The 26867-nt window shown below is 36.7% G+C and overlaps 1 protein-coding gene across 1 annotated transcript in view; it reads left to right on the top strand.

Moving 5' to 3' along the window:
• GPR158 (G protein-coupled receptor 158) overlaps nucleotides 1-26867 on the top strand; it is a 331787-nt gene that overhangs the window by 222959 nt on the left and 81961 nt on the right. The window contains exon 5 of the mRNA XM_061181580.1: nucleotides 9682-9750. Within this exon, the coding sequence (XP_061037563.1) occupies nucleotides 9682-9750 (69 nt within the window). The remainder of the gene's footprint in view (nucleotides 1-9681; nucleotides 9751-26867) is intronic.

Below are 26867 nucleotides of genomic sequence, written 5' to 3'. Positions count from 1 at the left end.
TAGAAGTTGGGGATTAGGAGAAATAAGGGAATTCCTTTGAAATGTATGCCTAACTTGAAGAGGGCAGGCCTGGATGAGATGACAGAATTGATTGAAGTGATGGAGATGAAGACAAGAGTGAATACAGAGGCAGGTGTCTGTGAGGAAGCTGAGAGGACAGTGACCCCACCCATGCCTGAGTCCGCTTTGCCTCCCCCCATTTCACCCCCTGGACCAAGAATTGATCATACGTTGACGGTTTCTTCTATTTCCCTCCTCTCTCCTTTTCCCTCCTACCTCCTCTTATTAAGATTTTGACCATTTAACTTATCCTCTAAGTTGAAGAGGAGCCCATGGATTAAAAGTGAAGGATTTTCTCTCCACTTGAATGTGCATCAGCATGCATTACCTTCTCACTCATTTACTCAGGGAAACAGTTGGTCAACAAAATTTGGAGGGGGTTCTGGAAAATACCAAAAGTAAAACCAGGAATATTTCATAAAATCCACCTTTATTTCTAGCCTATAGATGTAGATTTTAGATAGTTTGACTACAAAATAGGCAATTGATTACCATTAACCAGGATGGGAAACATGAAGAGAAAAGCAGATTGCAAAATGGAAAAATTTAGTTTTTGAAATCTTGAGTTTGAGGTGCCTATGGGTCTTTCAGGTAGAACTGTTTTATAGCCAACTGAAAATATGGCTCTGGAGCTCCAGAAAGAGGCTTAGGCTGAAGATACAGATTTGGAGTCATTACTTTAAAAAGCTTCAAATATTGATTATTTATAGAAAACTGCTTTAGTAATAGTTCATCTTTCAATGAGGTTAAACGCAATTGCTTTTTAAAAAATCTACTACATTGTAAAACTTTTTTCTAAATTTTGGTTTTGTAACATTGTTTTAACTTTTCAGTGATTCTCTACTGTCAAATTTCTGCTTGTACTTAATTATTTCTCTTGTATCTTTTTGATTTGATAGTCTAATTCTAATGCATTTGTATAATGTATTTTAGAGCAAAGAATAACTAAGTAGGATCCAACAAAGAGAAGAGAGAAGACTAATTAAAATAACTCTCAGTTAGTGTGACCTTTTTGTATTCTATATTAAAGGGTTAGCATCTATTTGTAATTAAAACATGAATTTATTATTTGAAAATCTTTCCTGAACAATGTTCATAATATAAAATATAAAACTCTAAAATATCAAGATAATTATTCATTGCAAATATGTTATGACTTGCTAATGAACATTAAGACTAACTGAAGTAGCAGAATTTAGTGAAACAAATGGTTAGAATTGACAATCACAATGTAAACAGGATGTTAATTAATATATGACTCCCATTTTTTCCACTTTGTCTTTTGCTAAACAAGTTTAAGAGTGATACACTCCATGTGGACTGAATTTCATAATACCCATTTAACAGATCTTCTTAATGCACCCAAGTTTGACAAAAATCAGAATCCAATTTACTCCATCTAATCTAGAAATATTTATACTATTTTAGAGATTGAGTTTCGAATTCCTGTTTCCATCATCTTTGCATCTAAGTAGCAGTCATATTCCCACAACCCTTTATAATCTACCTTTGTTTTTGCCTGTCAGATATAATACTGCTATTTTAAATTTCTGAACCGCTTACTCTTCTTGCAAGTAGGGGGCATCTCTTACACCGCATTAAATCATCTATTTGTTTATCCACCAAAATGCTCATCATATTTCTTTGTACATTTGTAAATGTCTTATCCGAATGGAACTTTTTGTTAGACTATTTCCAAATATCAGACACAGTATGAAATGTCTCTTCATTTTACACTCTGTCTAGTCATTCCATGTACTTCCAAACATGCTATAGAAGATAGACAATGTGTTAAAAACAAGCTTAACAGTTCTAAGCAATTTTGTTTCTGTTCTCATATTTTTTTTCCCCCATTTAAGAAGCCTGAGGAGAGTTGATGTTGTCCAGCTAACATCTAATGGACCCTATTGCCTATGTGTGAGCAGTAGTATTTTAAAGTAGTCACCTTACAGATCACAGTGTTCAACATGAATTAAATTAAACATCAACCAAATTAAAAAAAAATTCTGAGATTAGAAGGTTCAAATGATGAAGAAAGATTGCTTAGATTTGTTGCTACTTAGCAATCAGGTGAAACTGAGCAAAAAATGTCGTCTCTTGCATTTCTCTGGGTATAAAATATACTACTTAGCAATCAGGTGAAACTGAGCAAAAAATGTCATCTCTTGAATTTCTCTGGGTATAAAATATACTTAAGTTTAAAAAAATGATCGGTGTCAGACTAGATGATATTTGAGTTTACCTCAGTGTAAAATTAATATCAAATTCTAAAGTACTTAATATTTTATGTTTTAATTATTATCATTCCATTCCATTTTCATGAGGGGGAATTTGTTTTTTTCAGTGATCTACTTTGTTTTTTTTTTTTTTTAAGTGGGATGAATATCAGGAGTCCCACTTTTTTTTTTTTTTTTTAATTTATTTATTTATTTATGGCTGTGTTGGGTCTTCGTTTCTGTGCGAGGGCTTTCTCTAGTTGTGGCAAGCGGAGGCCACTCTTCATCGCGGTGCACGGGCCTCTCACTATCGCGGCCTCTCTTGTTGTGGAGCACAGGCTCCAGACGCGCAGGCTCAGTAATTGTGGCTCACGGGCCCAGCTGCTCTGCGGCATGTGGGATCTTCCCAGACCAGGGCTCAAACCCGTGTCCCCTGCATTAGCAGGCAGATTCTCAACCACTGCGCCACCAGGGAAGCCCATTTTTCAGTGATCTACTTTTTATTTGAAAATATATCCATTACTCTCAATAGCTTTTAATCAATAATAGAAGACTAAGCAAATGATGTATTTTGTTTCAATAATTTCATGCCACTTTACTTAAGTAGTCCTTCTCAAGGCAAGATTCTTTTTGTAATATTTTAGTCTGTACCATTCACTTCTGTGTGCTTTTTTGACATTTAAGAGAATTCATCTCCATTTTGTGAAGTATGAATTACTCTATTTTTTAGTATTGGAAAAAAGGGAATAGGAGGTTGCAAATAAATTATAGAGAAGTAGCAGCTATTTTTGCGGAGAAGCTGTGGGAAAAATGAGGACAAATCAGGACATGATTGTCTGCATTTTGGGAATGCATTCCAGTGGCATCTTGCTGGGGAGGCTGAGTGGGGGAATGGCAAAGTCTAATAGGAAGTGCTTTGGCATTTAAGTTGCTTTGGTCATAAGCGCAGACGGGTGACCCTGGCTGAATAAAGATGATCCAAAGTGTTCCTTCTCATGCATCCTAGTTATTCTGCATCTCTGCAACGGCAGTGAGAGTCAACCACTTTGAGTCATAAAATCAGGCACTGAACTCCTAAAAGATGAGACACTTCTAGGTGTCCACATAATCTGAAACAAAGCAAAGGGGGAACAAGGCAAGCATCTCACGAAATCCTGCAAAGCAACCAGGAGACGTTTCTGCCCAGCAATGCATGGTGAACCATAACTAACAATGAATGACTGGTTGTTTTTTATTTCACATATATGAAGTATCATTGACTTTTTTCTTTATTTAGTGTGCTGTACTGTTTTAAAGAATATGAAACTATTTATACGTTACTCTGAATTTTATTTTTGGATAAACTTATTTTTCTAAAAGGTCTTGAACAACACCATTGCAAATTACCATATCATACAAAAATGAGCTTTCTTATGAAGACTTAGAAATTTAAAAGAATTCCTAATTAAGGCCGTGTGACAATTTGTTTCAATGTTTTACATAAAACTGTCAGGAATTTTAAATCAACTAGCAACTTTTTTAAAAAATTATTAATAAATTAATTATTTTATTTTATTTGTTTTTGGCTGAGTTGGGTCTTTGTTGCCGCATGCGGGCTTTCTCTAGTTACGGCTTGCGGAGGCTACTCTTTGTTGCGGTGCGCGGGCTTCTCATTGTGGTGGCTTCTCCTGTTGCAGAGCACGGGCTCTAGGCGCGCGGGCTTCCGTAGTTGTGGTGCACGGGCTTTGTTGCTCCGTGGCATGTGGGATTTTCCCGGACCAGGGCTTGAACCCATGTCCCCTGCATTGGCAGGCGGATTCCTAACCACTGTGCCACCAGGGAAGCCCTAAATTGACTAGCAACTTTAAAAACTAATATCTGAACCAAATTCCTTAGTTGTAGTTTATTTTTAAATACTCTAATAATGCTACGTATTTTTTTTATTGTAGTATTACATTCAGTTCTGTTCCTTTGAGTAAGAAGGTGACTGAGGGACAGATTGGATGTACAGAGGAAATCGCCCTGACTTGGGACCAGCAGCAGTGGATGATGGGACCTTGTTCTGTTACTCGTTGGCTGAGTGAGCTTAGATATGTTGACACCACCTCATCTATCTAACCATGAAAGATTGTCCATGTCCACTGACTGAGAGCCTGCTCTGTGCCGGCAGCATGATTACTGATCTTTAGAGCAGTACTTCATGGTGGGCATTATTACACCCATTTTATAAATGAAGAACGTGAAGCTCAGAATGTCAAGCAACTTGCCCAGGGTCACACTGCTAGTGAGCCGCCAATGCTGAGATTCTGAACTGTCTGCATATAAAGCCCATGTGTTCATTCCACGAATTAATAATTCTCTGAGTTACTTATACTTCACTTTGGGAATCTCTATCCCAACCATATTCTACTTTTTTATACCTTTTTTACTGCTGAGAATTCTTCTGAAAACCTGTTATTGATTTTTAACTAACCACATTTTGAGCAATTGTTCCTTGACACATTTTTCTAAATCTGATTGGCTTTTCAGTGTTTCATCACAGATCTTCTCAAGACAAACTGATTTCATGTCGTCCATCAAGCTGGATGAGTCTGTTCTCATCCCTTTATATGATTGTAAATAAAATTACTGAAAATGGTGTCCTCTTACCTCTCAGTGACAGGGTTCTTCTCAGGGCATCTTGCCACCAATATATCGTTGTGTAATTATTTCATCAGGTGGTTGTTGGGTTTCATTTGTAATCTCCCTCTCCATGGCTTTCTCTACAGAAATAGAAGAATTGAAAGAAAAAGTGCAGCTCGTGAGAATGTTCTCCTGCCAGAACGGCAAATTCTTTTTGTAAATGATGTAGAGTTACAGAGTCCTGGTTTATCATCCAAACCTCTGCTAGTTCGTTCTTTTCAGAATCTAATTCTCTTGCTTTCTTATATTTTCATCGTACATGCTGAGATCCAGCTGTATAAAAATGTCTTCAGGCTCAGAGGTTCCTTTTGTAATAGAAAGAAACTTTAGTTGCTGCAAGGCTGAAGATATCAGCTGTGTTCAAAAATAGCTACACTGTTTTAGCAAGATATACATTAATTTCCCCAGTGGTGAAAAATGTTTAAAAAATATAAATGAAGTAGTTAGTCCCTATAGGATCAAGGAAATAATGACAAACTATTTTAATTATTTTTAGAAGTTCAGACTTTAGCATTCTTATCATCTTACTACTTCCAGTAAGTTAGCTTCCTTTGGGTGCTTACATCCTAGGCAAATCCTAGGCAAATTCTGTGACAAGCTGTGCTTCATCTTATGCCTCTGTACTTTACATCTGGAGATTATGGAATTTAGATATTGACTTTGACATAATTTTATAAAATTGGTGTAGTAAGATTAGCCCTTCTCTTTTGTCTACAGGTTTGATATCTGGCTGCTGTAAACCCTCTTAAGTCAGTTCTGAAGGTTTAAGAACTGGGGAAAGCGGGATGGAGTGGAGTGAGGTAGAATCTGCTCTCCTCTTTTGTAAACTCTGGAATGATATTTATTAGGCTGTATGGAGTCTAAGCCAGAGAATTAGGGTCAGTAGCTCCCCCAGGTTTATATTCACCTATAAGTGTCATACATACATTGTTTGATCATTTTATGCATGTTGTCAGTACTGAATAAAATTTATTAAGTAGATATTAGTTAGGAAGGGCTTTGTTTAGAATTCTTTGCATATTGTGATACCTGATGGTGGAATTTTCTAATAGTTGAGTTGACACATCTTAGATGATTTTTCTTTAATTTTATTTATTTAATTATTAAAATGTATGTTACACAGCAGTATATGACTACATCTCCAAAGAAAGTAAAGTATTTCCAGATAAGTTGATCTATCCTCAAATCTACTTCTCCAGGAAATAAAATACATTGTTATCAGTTTAGTATATATCCTCCAGACCTGGATTTGATATATTATATATATATACACACACACACACACACACACACACACACACACACACACACACATAGAAAACATACGGTGTTGCTTTGTATGTATGTGTTTTATATAAATAGTACCATACTTTGTATTGTTGATCATTTTTCAAGAAAGTTTTTCAAGGGTTTTCCAGTTAGCAACTCTGGTTAAAAAGAGTTCCATACCACCATTTCTATCTCAGGCAAAACTGTGAAGGAGATGAAATTTTTTTCTTGGCCTCTATTATTTTGTGCATTATCTTTTTCGTCCATCTTTGTTTTTCAATCCCTCCTCTCACCCTTCTCATCCTATCACTTAGACCTTAAGGAAAGGATTCCTATCCTTCACTTTGAACATAAGTCAGTGTATTACTTACAACACGTATATTAATTGTTAGCACCAAGTACAAAATAGAATGCTTTGTTCCAGTTAAAAGAACTTCCAGTACCAATAAGACAATGTGGAAATGTTTTAGGGAGCATGAGATTTCTTCTTTGTCCCAGAAGTCCCACCTATTAGGTACCTGCTCATTCTGTGAGGCCATGAAGCCAACTCAGCCCAAGCATATTTGAAAGAAAAAGCACAAATTTTGAACAGGGCTTACATTTGATTATGGAACCATTTGTCGGAGTTCCAGTTTATAATTTGAAATCACGGGGCTCCTCTACTCAACCAGGAGGAAGGCAATGAAGTATTAAGAGTTCAACATGTCCAGACGAAAAGGAGACAGATTATTTGCTCTGAGAATATGTAACAGCATGCACCACTACAACTGTTTTTATGTGGTAGTGATGGTTATAACACAGCTAAGAGCCCAGTGGCCCTAAACAAAGAACTTCTGTGTTCCCTACCACCAGGCTTTTGCTCCTCTGGGGTCATTTTGGATCCCAAACTTTAAAAAAATGTTCACTGCTACTTACATATACCTCTGTGGTTTTCAAATTCATGATCCTGCTGCTGTTTTCTACTTTAAGGAATGCATACCTACTTATTACATATCAGGCAAGATGCCAGCCATTTTTATATACTTTATATTTTATCAAAGATGTCAGATTTAATAAGGCAAAGATGAGGATACCCATTTTACAGGTGAGGCCATTGAAGTTCAAGGTCACCTAACTAAAGTGGTTGTTTCATAATTCAAACTGAGATGACGTTAACTGCAAAGTCTGTCTTTTCCATTAAGCCTTGCAGCTTCTTTTTATATCCCTTGTTTTCAGACAATATTGCATAGACTTTTTTTATAGGCAGTCTTGCATTATATTTTAGACTCACTCTAAATTAGTGTCATTTTGGAGAAAGTTTAAAAACTAAACTATGGAGTATTCATAATTAGGTATGAATGTAATTTGCCGTGTTGGAAATTCTGCCAGCCAAAACCCATTTAAAGTCTTGCTGATAGAAGTTTTCTTTTCACTAAGAGCATCTGCTAGCTAAAATAATGACCAAAAGGGAGAAGCCACTCGAATAATCAAGTCTGTTCACTGACTAAACTTTTTTCTCTGTTCCCAAATTCTTAGATTAATGAAGACCCTGAGTTGTTTTGAGGGATTCCACAAAGTATTCCTCTGTGTCTAGCAATGTCCTCCCAGTGTTTTCAAGAGGAATTAGAATTTTCTTTCCCTGGCTGTCCAGTTATCTGACACTTTTTTTCTTTTTAATGTAATGGACTTGTGGTTTAGCATTTCACTGTCTTTTTGTGGTTGCAAAATTAATTGAACTACTTAAAAGCATTTCCCTGTTAAGATATCATATTTACACCAGGTATAATTTGTGTATACATTTTACGTTGCATTGAGTGAAAACACGGGTGTTCTAGAACGACCTGTTTTTGTGTTTGTATTCTTAACCGATACGTTTACTCTATATTGATATTTGAACTCATCAAAGCAAAATTTATTATTCTAAATAAGATTGATAGTTTGGTCTTTCATTTCTTGTCACAGCTCTAAGCATTTTGCTTTGGGAAGAGAATACTATTTTGAGTCTAACAAAATATCTTAAGATTATTGAATATATTTATGCTTAGCAAACTTTAAATAATCAGGAAGCTTATTTGAAAATCAACTTATTCTTTTGAATTTTGAGTTAATAATTTAGGCATTTCATAAAGTGAGATACCTCTGTTTTTAAATGTGATTTATGTTATTTAAATAGTGAAGCCCTGTTACTGAGTTTTGGGAACGATGTTTTGACGTGGTGCAAGATGTATCACTGAGATGCTAAGACCTTGTACGTGTTTTTGTTTTATCCACTGAAACCATTGCTCAGGTATTTGTGAAATGGCTTAGGGATAGCATTCAGAAATGCATTTGTGGAAGTCTCACCTCACACTAGTCAGAATGGCCATCATCAGAAAGTCTACAAGGAACAAATGCTGGAGAGGGTGTGGAGAAAAGGGAATCTTCCTACACTGTTGGTGGGAGTATAAATTGATGCAGCCACTATGGAAAACAGTATCGAGGTTCCTTAAACTAAAAATAGAGCTACCATGTGATCCAGCAATCCCACTCCTGGGTGTGTATCCAGAAAAGAAACTAATTCAAAAAGATATATGCACCCCAATGTTTATAGGAGCGCTATTTACAATAGCCAAGACATGGAAACAACCCAAGTGCCCACCAACAGACAATTGGTTTAAGAAGATGTAGTATATATACAATGGAATATTACTCGACCATAAAAAAGAATGAAATGTTGCCATTTGCAGCAACATGGATGGACCTAGAGAATATCATACTAAGTGGCGTAAGTCATAGGAAGACAAATATATGATATTACTTATATGTGGAATCTAAAAAATAATACAAATGAATCTGTGTACAAAACAAACTCACAGATAGAAAACAAACTTATGGTTACCAAAGGGAGAAAGGGCGGAGGGGGAGAGATAAATTAGGAGTATGGAGTTAACAGGTACATACTACTATACATAAAATAGATAAGCAACAGGGATTTACTATGTAACAGGGAACTATAGTTACTATCTTGTAATAACCTGTAATGGAAAATCTGAAAATATATGTAACTGAATCACTTTGCTGTACACCTGAAACTAACAATATTGTAAATCACCTATACTTCAATTAAAAAATCAAATTAAAAGAATATCCTTTTGGAAAAAAAAGAAATGCATTTGTGGCTGATGTTTCAGCAATACAGGCAAGACTTTCTGTGTCTGTGAATTTCTTAGATTGGAAGGATCTTCTAAGTAGTGTTCTCAGTTCAGTGATTCAAATTTTAGACAACAAAATTCCATGAAGCCACTGGCAATATCATTAAGTCTACCACCACCTTTATAGTCAGTCTTATTGCATGTTTCCGTTAAGTCCACCAGTCTGAAATATAAGCCAATTTCTGGTTATTTCCCCCCACCAAAGAATGTTGTTCTGCTTGAGGCATTGTCACAGGAGCTTAAATTCTTCCATGCCTAGAAATGTCAATTAACATTGACATTTTTATTTTTGTTGTTGTTTTTAGAGCATCAGGGCATCGGGCCTTATCCTGTTGGAAACAATCCTTTTTGGGTCTCTGCTTCTCTACTTTCCGGTAAGTAACATATTTTTATAATTGCATTTTAAAAATAGCCATTTTATTTTGCTATATACCTATACTATATACTATATACTATATGTATATATGCTTATATATATTTCTATATCTGTATGCAAGTTTGTATACTTATATCTATATTGTATACAATGTAGATGTAGCTATATGGTAGATATATAAACAAGGGCTTTACAGATATTTAAATCCTGGCTCTTACCTATTGGGTGACCTTAGACAAGTTGATTAGCATTTCTAAACTAACCTTGGTTTCCTCTCGTAAAATGGAGCTAATTATTCTTTTCTTCCCAAATTTGTGAGAAGTGTTAACTGCTTAAGTGAGCTCACATATGAAAGGCATGCTTGGTATATACATATCAACACTGCTTTCCTTCTTCTTCCCCCTCTACCTGAATCAGAACCATGAGACACACCAAGTAGTTAATGCTGAAAATTTCCAAATGGTTACGTAGACAAATAAGCAGAATAAATGTGTGTGTGGTACTAGTGGCGTGGATAATCATAACAGACCTTCCTATCACACTAGTTACGTATCTGTAACCAAAAGATAAGTATTGACTCTACTAATTCAATTCAACCACTTGTATTCAGCAGTTCTTGTGTGTTAAGCACTTTGCTAATCTGGGAGTACTCTGTAAGTGAGAGAAACTTGCTTTCTCTTCTCAAGAAGGTTACAACTTAGACGAGGAGATGAGGAAGTACAGGTAATTATAATATAATGTGACAAAAGTTAGGAAGAGTAGAAGAGCAGGATGCTGTGGAGGCACTTAGGAGAGACACCTAACCAAGTCTGGGGAATAAAATATCACTTGACCAAGATCTGAAAGATGAATAGATGTTAGAGAAGGAAAAGGTAGGCCTTCCAGGGCACCAAATTGTTTTTGGTTTTCCCCTTACCTCACTAACTGCTCCGTTTCAGCCTTCTTTGCTGATTCTTAATCTTCTTTCCCACTTTTTACTACTTGAGTGTCTCAGGACTAGTCCTTGTAGCTTTTCTTAGTCTACATTCTCCCTTGGGATCTCGTCTAGCCTCAGAAGCTTTAAATGTTGTTGAATTGACAATGACTCCTAAGTTTATATCTCCAGCCTAGACCTTTCCCCCAAGCTCCAAACTCACTTTCAACTGCTTACCTGACAACTCCATTGGAAGGTCCAGTAGAACTCCCTGTCATGTTCTAACTGAGATACTGACCTCCCAAAGTCAGCCCGTCTCTCTATCTCCATTGACGGCAACTGCATCCTTCTGGTTCCTCAGGCCCAACACCCGGGAGTCATCCTTGACAACTCTCTTTCTCTCACATCCATCAGAAAACCACTCAAAACATAGCAAAGATCCAGCCACTCCCCACCAGTTCACTGTTACTGCCCTAGCCTAAACCACAGTCACTGTCTTCTGAGTTACTGCCACATTCTCTTCCTGGCCTCTATTCCTCCATGCTTACCCGCTACGATCTGTCTGTCTTCAAAATATCAACCAGTTTGAATGCCAAAGTTAGACCATGGCATTCCTCTCCTCAAAACTCTGAAAAGGTTTCTCATTTTACTTACAGTAAAAGCCAAAATCCTTAGGATGGCCTTCAAGGCCCGACATGATTTGGATCCTGCCCCTGCATTACCTCATTTTCTGATCATCTTTCCTGACTCACTGTTTACAAGCGTTCTTAATCTATCCAGGTTTTCTACTTCTTGAATTACGTTTTATATTTCTCCTTAAGACAGAAATGTATTTAGGTATAATCATTTTTATTTTTCCATACAATTATCCATATTACTTAAGTTTTCTAATTTACTAGCATAGAGTTATACTCAGTAATTAATAATAGAAACAATATAATAATACAAAGACTGTTTATCATGCCTGGTACTGTTCCTGTATAAATGGCATGTTGTACATTGTAACATTTAATCTTCCTGGTTGAACTACCAGGCAGGTATTTAACCAAAGTCATAGAATCACCGAGTTACAAAGTGAAAGCCTGAAATGACTTCAATAATCTGAGTAATAATCTTAATCATCGGAATATCTGTTCTTGCTGTGCCATCATCTTTTTCCTGAACCTCTGCTATTTTAAAATATATTTTCTACCCAGTAGCCAGAGGGGTATTTTAAAATATCAAATATAACCTCTCACCACTTCTATAGCTTCTCAGTGTTCTTCGAATAAAGATCAAGACCCTTGACATGGTTTATGATGTTATGTAAGTGTGGTCCTTACCCCACCCCTTCCCCCCAGCCTCATCCAATACTACTTTTCTCCTCACTTTCTGCATCTACCTACCCTGACCCTCTTTCAGTTTTTAAATGAAACAGGATCTCTCTCATGGTAGGTATAATAATGGCTCCCCAGAGATGTCCACAGTCCTAATTCCTGGAACCTGTGAATACGTTACCTTATATGGAAAAGGGAACTTGGCAGATGTGATTAAATTAAGGACTTCAAAATAAGGAGATTATTCTGGATTATCTGAATGGCCCAAGTTTCCTAAGTGAAAAAGAGAGACAGAAAAGAGAGTCAAAGAGACAGCATCATGAAAAATATTGGACTGGCTACTGCAGGCTTTGAAGATGGAGGAAGGGGCCACGAGCCAAGGAATGCAGGCGCCTCTAGGAGCTGGAAATGGCGAGGGAACAGACTCTCCCCTTGATTTTAGTTCCATAAGACCCATCTTAGACTTCTTACTTCCAGAACTGTAAGATAATAAATCTGTGCTATTTTAAGCCACTAAGTTTGTGCTATATTACAGCAGCAACAGGAAACTAATGTGCCTCTTCTCATAGGACCTTTTTGCATGCTTTTCCTTCAGTTTTGAAGAATCCTCCTCTCTTCTTTCCCCCCATTCCCATCTCACCAATTCTTCTGCCTATTAACAACTAGTCATCCTTTAGATTTCTACTTAAATATCACTTTTTCAGGAAAGCTTTCCTTGACTGCAAACTAAGTCAAATTCCTTATAATAACTTCTCATGGAATCCCTTTCTTATTAACCACACCTATCTCTAAGTATACATTCAAAAGTGCAATTATTTGGTTAGTGTCACTCTCCCACACAGACTCTAGTTCAGTGAGATCAATGGCCTGTTTCTGTGTGGCTCACTATTGTACCTGCAGCACTTAGCCCAGTACCTGTCACCATAGTTGAAGCACAGTAAATATGCAGTGAATGAATGAATGAGGTTATATTTGGATGCATTTAGAACTGTACCCTAAACTAGTGGCTGTTGTCCTATTGAAATAGCCTCCAAAGAATCTGCTTGATTGTGGAAGACCAAAAATGATAGTCCTATTCATACTACTTTATTTAGTGCCTACAGCTAGGCATTAAAACACTTTTTAATGTTATTTTTAGGTGTTAGCAAATTTGGGTTTATTTTTTACTTATTCAAATCAAGTGGCCATAATAAGGAGCATGGCCTAAAAGCTATAGAATTTTAAAGCCTCTTAAACAGAAGAAGTATTCTAGAAAAGAAGGACGTTTGAAAGAATAGTAAATGTTAGGCTGCTAAATGTTCAAAGCAGTTATTAGAGACCCTTTCATTGACTGGGATCCAACCTTGAAAGCCACCTAATGGACCTATACTTGTGATGATATCAAGTACAGAGAAAAAGAGGAGAGAGAAATGGAAATTTAAAAAGAATAAAAGACAACACTTCTGCTTGACAATCCTATTGTGCCCGGGAGGAAAAAAACAGAACAGAAGACTTACCAAACCAATCCTGTCCAACAGGAACATTAGGATGCCTCATCATGTTGACTTCATGTTTAACTAGCTGTTTAGTTCATCTTTCATAGCACAAATTCTTCCTGCAACTGTTGAAATATTAATGTGTAGCTCTCAATTTCACGCCGCATACCTTGGTTTTTAAATAAGTTAGTGTTCATGCTCTGGTGGAAGAAAGGGCCAAATTATTTAATGAAGATTTGGATGTAGCATAAGATACAGGAGGAGAAAAGACATTAAAATATATTGTTGATTGAGTATGGAAAGGGAAGTAATTTTATTTTAGGTGAGAGAATGGAAGATGATGTCTCAGAAATTGATAATAAAATTTTTGGCTACATAGGGAATGTTTATGCACATGGGTGTATGTGCATAGAGCATTCTTGACAAGAAGAATAACTTGGTCATTAGACCAGAGCTTATTGGCTTCCTTGGATGTTGCAGAGTGAAGTTTATGACTTTGGGCTAGAGTTTTTGCTATAAGGAGGACCTCTATAATAAGTGATAAAGGTGATTTAGTAAACCTAATATAGCCAAATGATCTTAATTATTTGATGGTGTAAATGTGACCTATATTTATCTGTTAAATATTAATATCTTACTACTTTCTCTGTTCCTTGTGTGGCCTGTACCAGAATTGCTCATAAAATTTTTACTTGGGGTTGCAGTTTTTTTAAACAGTGTTCTTGAGTAAAGTAGAATTGTTTTTCGGGCTGGGTAACTCCATGGAAGGACGCTTTGAGGAGATTCACTGTTCTACTGAGTTGTTATGCAGTGAGCCTTTTCTTCTTTTTATGCCACATATTGTTGTACAGATTTGCAAGAATTAAGGTTATTTTTGCCTTTTCTAAGCAATCTTAGACTACAGACGATTTCATAACAATGCTTATATTGGAAAGTCCAAATTAGAGATTATCATCATTGTCTAGATAAGGACAAACCAAAATCTGACTAAATTTAGCATTGTTATAATTGGGTAGCAGAGAGCTGAAGCTTTTAAAACATTTTCTTACAGATTCTCAAAAGAGACTCATGATTTGAAGTCCACACATTTGTGAAAAAACGATTAGTCCTCATAATCACCTAAAAAAACTTTCATACAATTTATAAAAGAAAGAAAAAAAGAGCTTTAAAAAAATCAACTAAAGTATAGTTTTTTTGCTAAATCACATAAAACGACATATTATGGATTAGTAAAACATATTGAGTAATATGGAGTCTAGAAGTTTATTTCTGGCTTGACCAAACCACCTGTTTCAGCTAATAAAGTAAATTTTTTCCCTTTAATCTTCGTTATCTATTTGATTGATGGATGTGCCTTTCTATACAGCACACCAATACATGTATAAATACGATACTTATTTTCAGGTTGTTCCCTCCACCCCAGCCCACCCCAAGTCTTATAAAAAAATGAGCTGCAAAATATTAGTACTGGAAGGGACATCAGACATAACTTAGTCTTGATTCAACCTCTGTTTTGCAAATGAAGGAAGAGGGGCTGAGAGAAATTGCAGCTCCTCCAACTTTCCTCAGCGAGGTGATGAGAAAGCCAGTACTAGACTCAAAGTCTGTGGTTTCCTGATCCAGCACGCTCTTCACCCTGGGACAGTACTTCTGATGGAGGGGATGGATGTGAGATGCAGATGGCATTAAACTGCGTCATCAGGGAGGCTCGTGTTCTACCCCTTCATCAGTCACCTTTCCTCATTAGGCCTTCAAGGAAATAAAAGGCACAGAGGATAAAACAGGGAACCAATCTGAAATAGCTTGAGGTTTGGCACTAAGGAGTTTGATGTAAAACTCCTGTGAGCTTGGATGGACCATGCTGTTGAGCCACGTGAAGTTTCTGATATTCAATTGTTTTACCTACAAAAATAGAAATTTTGTCTTTCAAACTTAATAAACAGTCAGTCCCATTAGACCATGTCAGGTTAGTTTCAGTGCCACAGAACCTCACTCAGTTAAGAGACTGCTTTTTCTATGGTCACCCCAAAGCCTACAACTAAAACTTGGACTTTTTTACTCCAGTGTAGAGCATGTGCAGCCTCCAGAAGCAGAGAAAAAACGGGAGCATGTTGCTTCCACGCACAGAGCTTAAAGGGCAGGAAATAAAGGAGAGAGAGTTGAAAGTGGGGAGGGGGGGTGAGAATCAGACCATGAGAATATAGTTGAAGCGGCCAAGTTTTTAATCCGTTACTCTTATTTTTTATTTTCATGCTCAAATTAACCCAGAATTGGTCAGTGAGAGTCCCTTCAAGCTGGCTCCTGCCTTCTTTGGATATGATTTTGCCATTCTTTGAGCATTTCCCTCCTTTCTAGTGCAACAGAAAGTACTTTCCCTACCCCAGCCCTGGAATCAGGCTTTTCTCCAAGGAGCTCTGGTGCTTTTTAGGGGGAAATGGTAGCAATTCAGTTCTGAGACAGATTCACTTCCACTGTGACAAACGTAGGGCAGAAAGTTCCCAGTTTTACAACTAGGCCAGTGTTACAACTAGACCAATGTTTCTCAAACCTCAGTTACCTAGGAGATTTTGTAAGGAGATTTCTCCTCAACTCTAAGATTCTATCCTTAAGACTTAAGATTCTATCCTTTAAACTGATCTAGACTACATCTTACTCAGTGCCGTTTACATCCATTTGGCTTGGTACCAGAGCAAAAGAGAAAAAGGAAATCGGAAGGAAAGTTACGACTCATGAGCACAGCAACACTGTCAGAGAAAACAATAACATGGGGAGGGCTGTTTCATGCCGAGATAGCTCAGAGAGTGTGGGGATAGAAGACTCTTAATCCACAAACAGCTAGAGGATTTCAGGAATGTTGGCTAAAATATTGAAATCTAAAGATGTCAGAGGACTAGACCACCTCTTCAGGGGAGTTGGAAGCATGTGATGCCAAGTCACTTTGTTCTCTTCTCTAGTGTAGTTTAGAGGAATAGAAGGAATGGATGTAAATGCCCTGGGGTTCTGTGCAGTTCTACTTCTCCCCTCGTTCCTGTGCTCCTCTCCCCTACCGGCCTCCAGACAGAAGTCTGATCTAATGGGTAGGGGGAATGGTTGTCTACAGGCAAAGGCACGGAGGCTATCCAGTGTGAGTATTCTAGGGTATTTGGTGAAGAGTCTTCGATGGTCAGCGATGTGTCAGGAAGTAACTAGTAATCTTCTTTTAGCTGAAAGAGTTTTAATAAACCGAGCCTTAAAGAGTTGAGAACTGGACCCTTAGTTTGTCAGTGAAAAACAGCAGTTTTCATCTTTACTAAAATAAGTACCAATTCGACTATATGCCTCTTAAAAATACTTTGTTGTTTTTGTGAAATATAATAATTTGTTGTTTACAAACTAGGACAAAATGGAAAAATACAAGGAAAAGGTAAAAGATCAACAAAAAGTTTTTATTATCCAGAAATAATCATTGTATGCATTTGATCATTTTAGACATCTGTATATGCACGTATATAAATTGAAATAGAAAATGGATGGATGGTGGAAATTGAGATACAGATAAGATTACTCTGAGGTTTTTTTAACAAAAATTTTAATTGTAATCTTTATTATTTTAATTAAAAAAACTGAGGTGAAACAAGTTACTACTAATGTTAGATAAATGAATCTTCACAACAAGGATTATTAATTCTAAAAGATCTTTCTAAAGTTAAAAAATATTATGAAATGTTTTAAAAGTTGGGTTAATTTTTTTTTTCTTAGCTGTATGTTTCAACTTTAGATAGTATCACTTGAATTCAGCTGATAGCTAAGAAATTGAACTCAGTTTGTTTTGCCCCATCCTCCCACTCTTTGAGTTTTGTTAGTTAATAATTTTTGAATTGTTAATGTTTATAATTTGCAATTTTGAAACTATAATTCACATAGTTGTTCAACCTTAGGTCTATATTTAATGTCTTCCACTAATCTTTGTAACCTGACTTCTTCAATCCTCAGTTCTTTATTTTGATTTGTCCCTTGGTTTTCATGCAGGAGTAATGAGTTCTGTAGTTCTTGAGTTCTTACATGCTTGAGAATCTCCACCCATTGTCCTTAAACATGAAGAATAAATTCCCTGGTTATAAAAAATTCAAGACACACTTCCTATTGCTCAGAATTTGTGTCTTTTTTCTGACTATTTCCAGATCTTGAAATAGCCTGATTTCTCCCTCCAATGGATGACTTGATATTTCTGCCTTGATGCCAATAAGTCGTTCTTTAGTCTTGCAATTAAATGATCAAACTAGGAGTTACCTTGAAATTTATCATCCTGTTATTTTTTTTTCTTGGATCATGGTGTTTCTTTTCAATATATAGATGTAAGGCCACTTTAATTCTTGGAATGGTTTTAAATTATATCTTTAATTTTTTGTTTCTTCTTCAGGAACTTGAATTGTGTATACATTGGATTTTCTTTTCCTTCTGTATCTATGTTTCTAGTCATTAGTTTATCTTTGTCCTTTTCTGTTTTGTTTTGTGTGTTTCCCACAAGATTCCATGATCTTCACACTATTCTCAATTGTGTTTGTTCTGCTTGAGTTGATTCCAGTATTCCTTTAACCTCTCTTAAGTTTTTAATTTAATTTAATTTTCATTTTTATATTTCCCCCTTCCCTGGCATTTTTTGGAGTGATTTTCTCTCTTTCTGTTTTTCTTTTCTCTTCTTTGATCTCTAGTCTCTTTTTCTTTGAGCTTCTTTATCAGAGAAAATGTTTCCTGTAATTTTTTTGAGGCTATGAGAATTATTTATTTGAACTTTCATCAGTTTTCTTGTGTAATGTCACTTCTGTTATCCATTCTTCATCTGCCTTTTCCATCCAGTATTTAAACAGAGTCTATGCTGTTTCCTTTCTGATATTTATTTCTTTTTCATTGGGATAATTCTTTTTTATTGTGGTAAAATATACATAAACTTACCATTTTAATAATTTTTAAATGTACATTTCAGTAACATTAAGTTCATTCACAATGTTGTACAATCATCACTATCTATTTCTATAACTTTTTCATCATCCCAAATTAAAACTGTATCCATTAAATAATAACTTCTCATTCCTCCTTCACCCCCAGCCCTTGGTAAACTCTTCTCTACTTTCTGTCTCTATGAATTTGCCTATTCTTGGTGCTTCACATGAGTAGCATCATAACACTATTTGTCTTTTTGTGCCTGGCTTATTTCACTAAGCATAATGTGTTCAGGGTTCATCCAGGTTATGGCATGTGTCATTATTTCATTTCTTTTTATAGCTGAATAATATTCCACTGTATGTATATACCACATTTTGTTTACCGTTTGTCAGTTGGTGGACATTTGGGTTGTTCCCACTGTTTTGCCATTATACATAAGCTGCTATGAATATTGGTGTACAAGTAGCTGAGTCCCTGCTTTCAGTTTTTTGGGTATAGGAGCAAAATTGCTGGATTCTGTGCTCATTTTCTGTTTACTTTTGAGGAACTGCCAAACCATTTTCCAAAGTGGCTATAGCAATTTACATTCCCACCAGCAATGCACGAATGTTCCAGTTTCCCCACATGACACTTTTTATTTTCTCTTGTTTATTTTTAATAGTCATTTTAATGGGTATGAAGTGGTAGCTCATTGCGGTTTTGATTTGCTGCTTTTCATTTTTGAATGAAGCAGTTTTTTTCCAGCTATTTTATAAAGAATTAGGTGGAGAGCAGCAGGAGGAATAGGTTGAGTGAAGCTGCCTCTTCATCTTGAGATCACACAAAGCCCCATGGTTAGTCTGTGTTATAATCTGGGGCTGCACCTTCTTCTTTCACCCCACTTTGGCTCTGGCTCTTTTCCTTGGCTAGTGTGCTGCTTAGGTCCATCAACGGGGATGGCTTGTCTCCAAATCTCTCTCCAATCTGGGATGATGTGGTGTTTCTACAGGAAAATTCCCCAGTTCTCCTTTGGCCCCCTATGCCCTAAGATTCATTCTCCAATGAACAGATTGCTTCCTGACTGAGCTCAGTGCGTCCTGACTGAGCTCTGGATTAGGAATATAACAACTCTACGTGTATTTCTTCATTTTGGTGCAACTTTAACTCTTGGGGCTTCTCTTTTCTCTTTTCTCCCTTAGTGATTCTCATCTATCCTCATGGCTTAATATACTCTCCGCATGCCAAAAACAAATAAATTTATGTCTCCAGCCTAAATCTCTTTCCTGAATTCCAGACGTGTATGTGCACCTACCTATTCAACATCTCTACTTGGATGTCTGGTAGACATCACAAACTTAATACATCCAACACTTAATTCCTCATTTCATCACCACCACCAGACCTGTTCTACCAGCATAATGCCCCTTCCAGTTGGTAGCAACTCCATCCTTCCAGTTGCTCAAGACAAAAACCTTGGGTTTATCCTTGACTTCCCTTTATCTCTTACATCCTGTATCAAGTTCATCATGAAATAATCCTGTTGGTTCTACCCTAAAAGCATATCCAGACCCAACCTTTCATACTGCTTCCACTGTTAGCACCCTGGTCTGAGGCACCATCGTTGAGCATTAAATTATTGCAATGACCTTCTAACTAGCCTCCCAGCTCTCCACTCTTGTCCTCCTGTAGTCTGCTCTCAACACAGCAGCCAGAAATTTCTTTTTAAACCTAAGTCAGCTACTCCTGCTCAAAACCCCGCAATGGCTCCCTGTTTCATTCAGCATGAAACTTAAAAACTTAAAAGCCTACATAATCTGCCCACCTATCTCTTCCTCTTCCTCTGGAAGCAGAGTAAGCACTGGGCTCTTCCTTGTTCTCAGACAGGCCAGGCACACTCCCATCTTACTGACCTACACCAGCTATTCCCTTTGCCTGGAACACACTTCTTCCTTGTATCTATGTGACAACTTCCTCACTTCCTTCACAGCTTTGCTGAAATGTCTTCTCGGTGAAGTTCACCCTGTTGAGACCCTGCTTTAAACTGCAGACTGCCTTGTTCCTCACAGTACTTCTGGTCACTCTCACACTGGTAATGTTTTTTGCATAGAATTTATCACTTTATATATAAGTTTTATTATCTTTATTTCTTACATGTATATATTTTTTTAAATTTTCTGTCTCCCTCCACTAGAATTTAAGTCCACTCCTATATTTCAGCACCTGGAATAATGCCTGGAGCATAGTGGGTGGTCAACAAATATTTTTTGAATGAACAAATATTTTTCAGACATTCTTTATTGATTAACATATGGAGTACAGCTCTTTCTGTGTATTATTAATGATGGATTTTCATACCTTTTAAAAGTTATTTTTAGTTATAATCATAATTTTAATTATAAATCTTTCAAGAGCAGAACCATGTCTGTTGCATCTGTTTCCATCACAGCACATTAAAAATGTGTTGAATTTCAATATAATTCTAACTAAAGCCATTACACATATGCACATACATGTATATGAACGTATAGCTGTTTACCTCTGTCTTTATCTTTGTGTCTCTCTGCTTCTAGATCGCTATCTTTATCTCTGATTTCCCTATGGAGAGGTGGAAAGGAATGTAGACCAATAATAAAGAGTCTTTACTTCTTGCCCACAAAGTCTTTCATGACCCGACCCCTCTTTACCTCTTGGACCTCGTACTGTAGTGCACTCCACCTCTCTCACTCTGCCGCAACAATACTGGCCTCACTGCTCTTCCATGAGCAGGCCTGGCATGCACCCACCCTACAGCCTTGGCATTGGCTGTCTCCTCTTCCTGGAGCACTCTTAACCCACATATCTCTGTGGCGAACTCCTGCATCTTCTTTAAATCTTTGCTTAGATGTCAACTCTTCCATGAAAGGAAGTTTAAGGAACTCATTATTTTGGAATAAACAGGAAGAAGTTAAATAAAAAATTATGACATTAAAGTGAGAATAAACCACCCCAATTGCAAAGAATTTCTAATGGGACCAAATGGAGACAGATTCAGCAATGATGTGGAGGCAGGGATGTCACAATTTGGCAGTAGACTAGGAACATAATAAATTATCCTGAGAATGCCTTCAGAGGAACAGATGAGAGGTGCCGGCTCTGGCAATGACAGAGAATTTGACAGTCAGATGGTTTGAGTTGAAAGATAAGAAATTGTACCTCTGTAGCAATGTCATAGCTAGCCTGTTTTAGCTCTTCAGTAAAAAATTATGGAAGGGGTAAAGTATCAGTTCATTTCTAATTCCCTTGCCAGAGTTTGTGGATTAATGTCTTTACCCATGGGAAAAACATGGCAGAAACTCTGTCTCTTTTTCAGTGGTTACTATTTCTCCTGTGCTTACAGAAATACACTTGAATTTTCCCGTGCAGGCCCAAGACACATAAGTAATTATCTATTTCTGAAGTTTGGTAAGTTATTTTCAGTGAATAAATGGCTAACAAATTTATACTTTAGGTTTTAGGTGTTATATGTGAACATGTGGTTTTAGAGAACTTTAGTCTGTGGGAAACATTCTCAGAATTGTCAGACATTTGTATTAGCTGACTGCCACTACTGTGATGTCCAAGTTTATCTCTGGGGTCTCAGTTATGAACAGTTGACATAAGAAGCTATGAAGACACTTAGGTCTGAGAGATAATTAGGAAAATAGCTACAAGCAGAATAAAAGTTGTTAGAGTCAGAATTAGCGAAGTGTCCTGAAAAATAGTTTCCTCTTCCAAGTTAGTTTCCGGGGAAAAAATTGTAGAAGACTTAAAAACACTATTTAAAATGGTAGTAAGTATTCTTTTAAAAATGACAAGAAGATGACATTTTGACAAAGCAAATCACACCTTGAATGTCAGGGACTACAGAATGTCACTAAAGAGTCACAATTCAATAAAGTAGATATGTCACTTAAACAAAATAGCAAAAGAGGGAAAATATAAAGAAATAATACTAACATGGAATCATAGTAATAAAAACCCCATCTCACAATATACAGATCCTAGTATAAGTGTGATTGAAGGAAGAATTTGGACTTACCATTTAAATGAGGTCAATATGAACTTTTAGGAGAAAGAACAGATTACTTTCCTAGAATATATCAGACAAGTGTGTCGCCTTACACATTTATTTTAATTATACATTTATCTAAAAGCTGTGAATATGGTATATGAATATCGCTTCATGTTATAATTTCTATAATATGAGGAAAATAGACCATATTTTCTGAAAATTTAATCACTATTGGTGGACCTTCATAAATACTTAAATTATCTAAGGGAGATGTCATTTATGATTAGATGTCTGTAGTCTCCATGATTTGTTTATCCTTGAGTTTTCCAAATTGAGATTTATTTTGAATGTCTCCTCTAAGCTTTGGAGATAATATGATTAATTCAAGTATAGACATGTTCAGATGACATCCTAATCCAAACATTACTTTCAATTCCACTTCGACTTTCTATATTCTTCACACATTCATTTCTGCAACCAGCATCTACTTTTCATCATGCTTACAGAAATGGGAAAAAATACTCGTCTGCCCCATGGTCTTGTCCACTTCACACAGTCAGTTGTGCTATTGGGGTCTGGATGTGACCTCACCGCAGCCCCCATACAAGTGCTCTTGTTCTCTGTGAGGAGGGATGAGAGGCTTTGCTGCTTATACGGGATTCTCTCCAAACAACTGCCCATTTCACCTTTTGATGTGAATCATAGCATCTCATCAGATGTTCTGAAGTAAAAGATGCTCTAAAAAAGAAGAGGTCAAGTACACATGACCAGTGCTCCTATCTGAGAAGTCATAGTGAACATTATTTATTAAAGGCTTTGAGATCTGCAGTAAAAGAATGCATTTAAAACTGAGTGTTTCCCCATCTTCCTTGATTTTATTATACCCTTTTATACATTACGCCTATTAAAATATTTGTAATTAATAATGTAAGTCCCATAATACTTGTCTTAAGTATACATAATAAAAATCCTGTAACATTGCAGAAGTATTATTCCATTTATATAGAGTGAAGTCACGCGCGTGCATGTGTGTGTGTGACATGAGCATATGAGGTAAACCATAAGAAAGCAGGAGAATGACAAATGCAAAATCCAGGATGATGGTTACCTGGGAGAGGTAAGTGAAGAGGTTGAGATCACAGAGGAGAGGGGAATAAAGGGAACTTCAAGGTAATAGTAATATTAAACTGAGTGGGTGGGTAAATGGGTATGGGTATTTATTGTATTTATATATATAATTATATGTATAATTACATATATATTCTGAGATGCTCTATTGGTTAGAGGTCTGGAGATGAAGAAGATTCAGCAGAAGAGACTGGGAATGACCTAGCAGGGAAGTAGGAGAAGGATCAATTGAATGTACACATTTCATTTCAAGAAAAAGAAGAGAGAGTTGTCAGTTCCTTCAGATGCTGCTGATTGGTCTTGTAAGATCGGGAACGAGAATCCCTACTGAATTTGGTGATGTTGAGGTGGTGTTGACAAGACCAGTTTTGGTGTGGTGGTGGATGATAAAAGCCTAATATGATTCCAAAGAGGGAAGGGATGAGGTGACATAGAGACAGCAAGTAGAAACTATTTTTTCTGCAGGTTGTGCAGTGTAAGGAAGTAGAGTATCTGGGTACTAGAGGAAGTTGTAGAGCAACTGAGACTATTTTTAATGAGAAATAGTACAACATGTTTTCATGGCTATGGATGGCCCCATAGAGATGGAAAATAATGGTGCAGAAGAGAAGTGAATATTGTCGTTAGGGAAGCCCTTAACCAAAGCATATGGGATCCAGTGGGTAAGTGGAGGGGTTGAACTTAGGTCAGAACAAATCCATTTCATTCATTGTGATTGGAAGGAAGGAGGTACCAGGCCTTCTCTTCCATAAATATCACATGGAAATCAGTGGTCAGGGCAAAAATGAGAACTTGGGACATCTCTGAGAATGTGACATTTTTGGCTATTTCTCTCATTTTTCTATTGTTCAGGACTTCACACTAGAGTCAGGTAGTATCTCAGTGCAGTTGAAGTTGGGAGCCCTGATAAGTAAACTACAACATTCTAAATAATTGGTAGTGACTTCCCAGACTTTGTGGTAACTATTCCACAGTATACAGCGACCTGGCTTCATGTCTGCCCTCCAGACAGTGTACATCCATGGCAAAATGACTGTCTCTGATAGAACAGTGACTCCAGATGATAGTACTGCCTGTCAAGTCCTATTCAATTCAGATTCAAATGTGTTTGGATCTGTGTACTCTTCAGGGCTGTCATTGTATCAGCTATTCAGTTACTTAAGCTATTTCTGCTATCATAAAGCAAATTGAAAATTTGACAATTGTCTAGTTATTCTAATCTATGTGGACAGATAGTACAGATCTTCAGGACTAAAACTGAATTATCTGTCACATGAACTCAGATAGAATTTTAATTAAAAAATTTAAGCTGCAAAAATGGATTAAACACTTAATAACCGAGGCTTTTCGGCAGCTCTTGAAAAAATTGAGTAGTGCTAGAATCTTTTTCCCTTCACTTGGTCAACCTTTTGCCATTTTATTTCACCTCTGTCCTACTCTATTTATTGATAAATAGAACATTGAAGGTGAAAGTTGGATGCTGAACATTGGCAAACTGTGCAATTTTTAGGTAATGTTTAAATGGCATTATTTTCATCTTGGAAATCTTAGCTTCTAGCAAGTGGCATATTTATTTATCACTAGGCATATTTTCAGTTCTTCCTTAGGAAAGTATATTTTATTTCTGTCCCTTTGTATTTGAGAAAAATGAATTCATGATTCAGTTCTAGAAAGAGCCTTATGATGACGTCGCGCAAACATTAAGAAATGGAGTCCTGCATTCAGAGTGCTGAACTTCAGGGAGGAGGACGAAAGAGAAAAGAAAGGGAGGAAGGAGATTATCTCTCTTATTAATACTGTTAATTCATTTAGCATGAAAGTATGAGTATCATAGAACAACAAAGTATCATGACTCTCATTTTTTGCCACAATATTACTGTATTCTATTTGGGTTTATAGTTGAGTTCCTGTGTTTCACTATTTTAAGCAACAGCAGAAGGATCAGCTTGATGCTAATGAGCGCTGACATTTATCGTGTGCTTTTCCATCCTCTGTACCACATTACACTCCCTAGGTGCTTTATGTGTGTTATCTCCTGTCTAGTACATCTTTGCACCCCCCCCCCCCAGTGTGTAGCATAGTGCCTGGCATATAGTATGAATCCAATAAATATTTTTCTAATTGCCTGTAAACAAGAAATTAAATGAGCCAACAGTGCAGAGCTTTGACCTGACAAAAAGGTTACTGCCCTATAATATGATATGAAAGGCTCTGACAGACCGTATTACCAAGTATGTGTCCGTGGTTGACATGCTAATAAAATTGTTCCTTAACTTTCTAGAGACACATGATTAAATTGTGTTAAAGCAGTTGTTTCCTGAAAAGCTTAATACACTAGCTAGTGAACACCTTATTTCTTAGTATTTACTTATGTGATCAGTCTTCGGCTTTACTGTGTAATGGTTAAGAGCATGGAGTGAGGTGCCACTGTAACTGACACATTAGCTGTGTGACCTTAGGTTAACCATTCAATCTCTCTGGACCTCCATTGCCTCATCTGTAAAACAGGGATAATAAAAGTATCTTTGGATGATTCCGTGCATGCAGAATGCTTAGAATAGTGCCTGACACATATTATGAAATGTGTAAGTGTTAGTTAACAAAGTAACATATCCTAAAGCAGTGGTTCTCCAACTTCACAAGCATAAGAATCACCTGAGACCTGTTAAATCCCCATTGGTGGGCCCCGCCCCTGAGTTTCTGATTCAGTAAATCTGGGGTCAAGTCAGAGAATTTGCATTGCAAATCAGTTCCAAAGGGATGCTGATTCTGCGGGTCCTGCTCCTTGAACCACACTTTGAAAACCTTTGGCCCACAGTAGTGCTTTTCAAACTGTGCGGTGAAGGAATTGTTGGCTTTTACTTGCTTGTTTTGTTTTGTTTATTCCAATCTGTCATAGTCAAATTCTTCGGTAAAATACAATAAATATGAATTTCTAGGAAAGTAAAATGAAAAAAAAGATATTCTTTTAGTTTTCCAGTTGATTTTATCTTCAGATAAATGTGAATTTTTTTATTCATACCTACCTTCAAAAAGGGAGAAATTTCATATAGCAAATGAAGTGAATGTGTCATTAATGTTTCATGTTAGGCTAGTACCTTCTGGTATTTTAGCAATCCTTTGTTTTATGCTCTTTTAAATGGAGACAAAGACATACCATATTCACAAATTCCTGGGATTAAGGTATAGATATATTTGGGTGCTGTTCTACCTACCACAACAATTATCAAAAATCCAAATTCCAACTCGATCCAACCAGAGCTACCCCAAGTCTTTGAGACACTCTAATATCCAAAGCCTGATTTTATTATTTATATTTTTTCCAAAGCCTGGTTTTAATTGTAATCAGCG

Source organism: Eubalaena glacialis, chromosome 2, assembly GCF_028564815.1.
Source record: "Eubalaena glacialis isolate mEubGla1 chromosome 2, mEubGla1.1.hap2.+ XY, whole genome shotgun sequence".
Classification (NCBI taxonomy): Eukaryota; Metazoa; Chordata; class Mammalia; order Artiodactyla; family Balaenidae; genus Eubalaena; species Eubalaena glacialis.
Note: the sequence above shows the minus strand (reverse complement) of the source record. Positions and strands in the feature narration are given on the sequence as shown.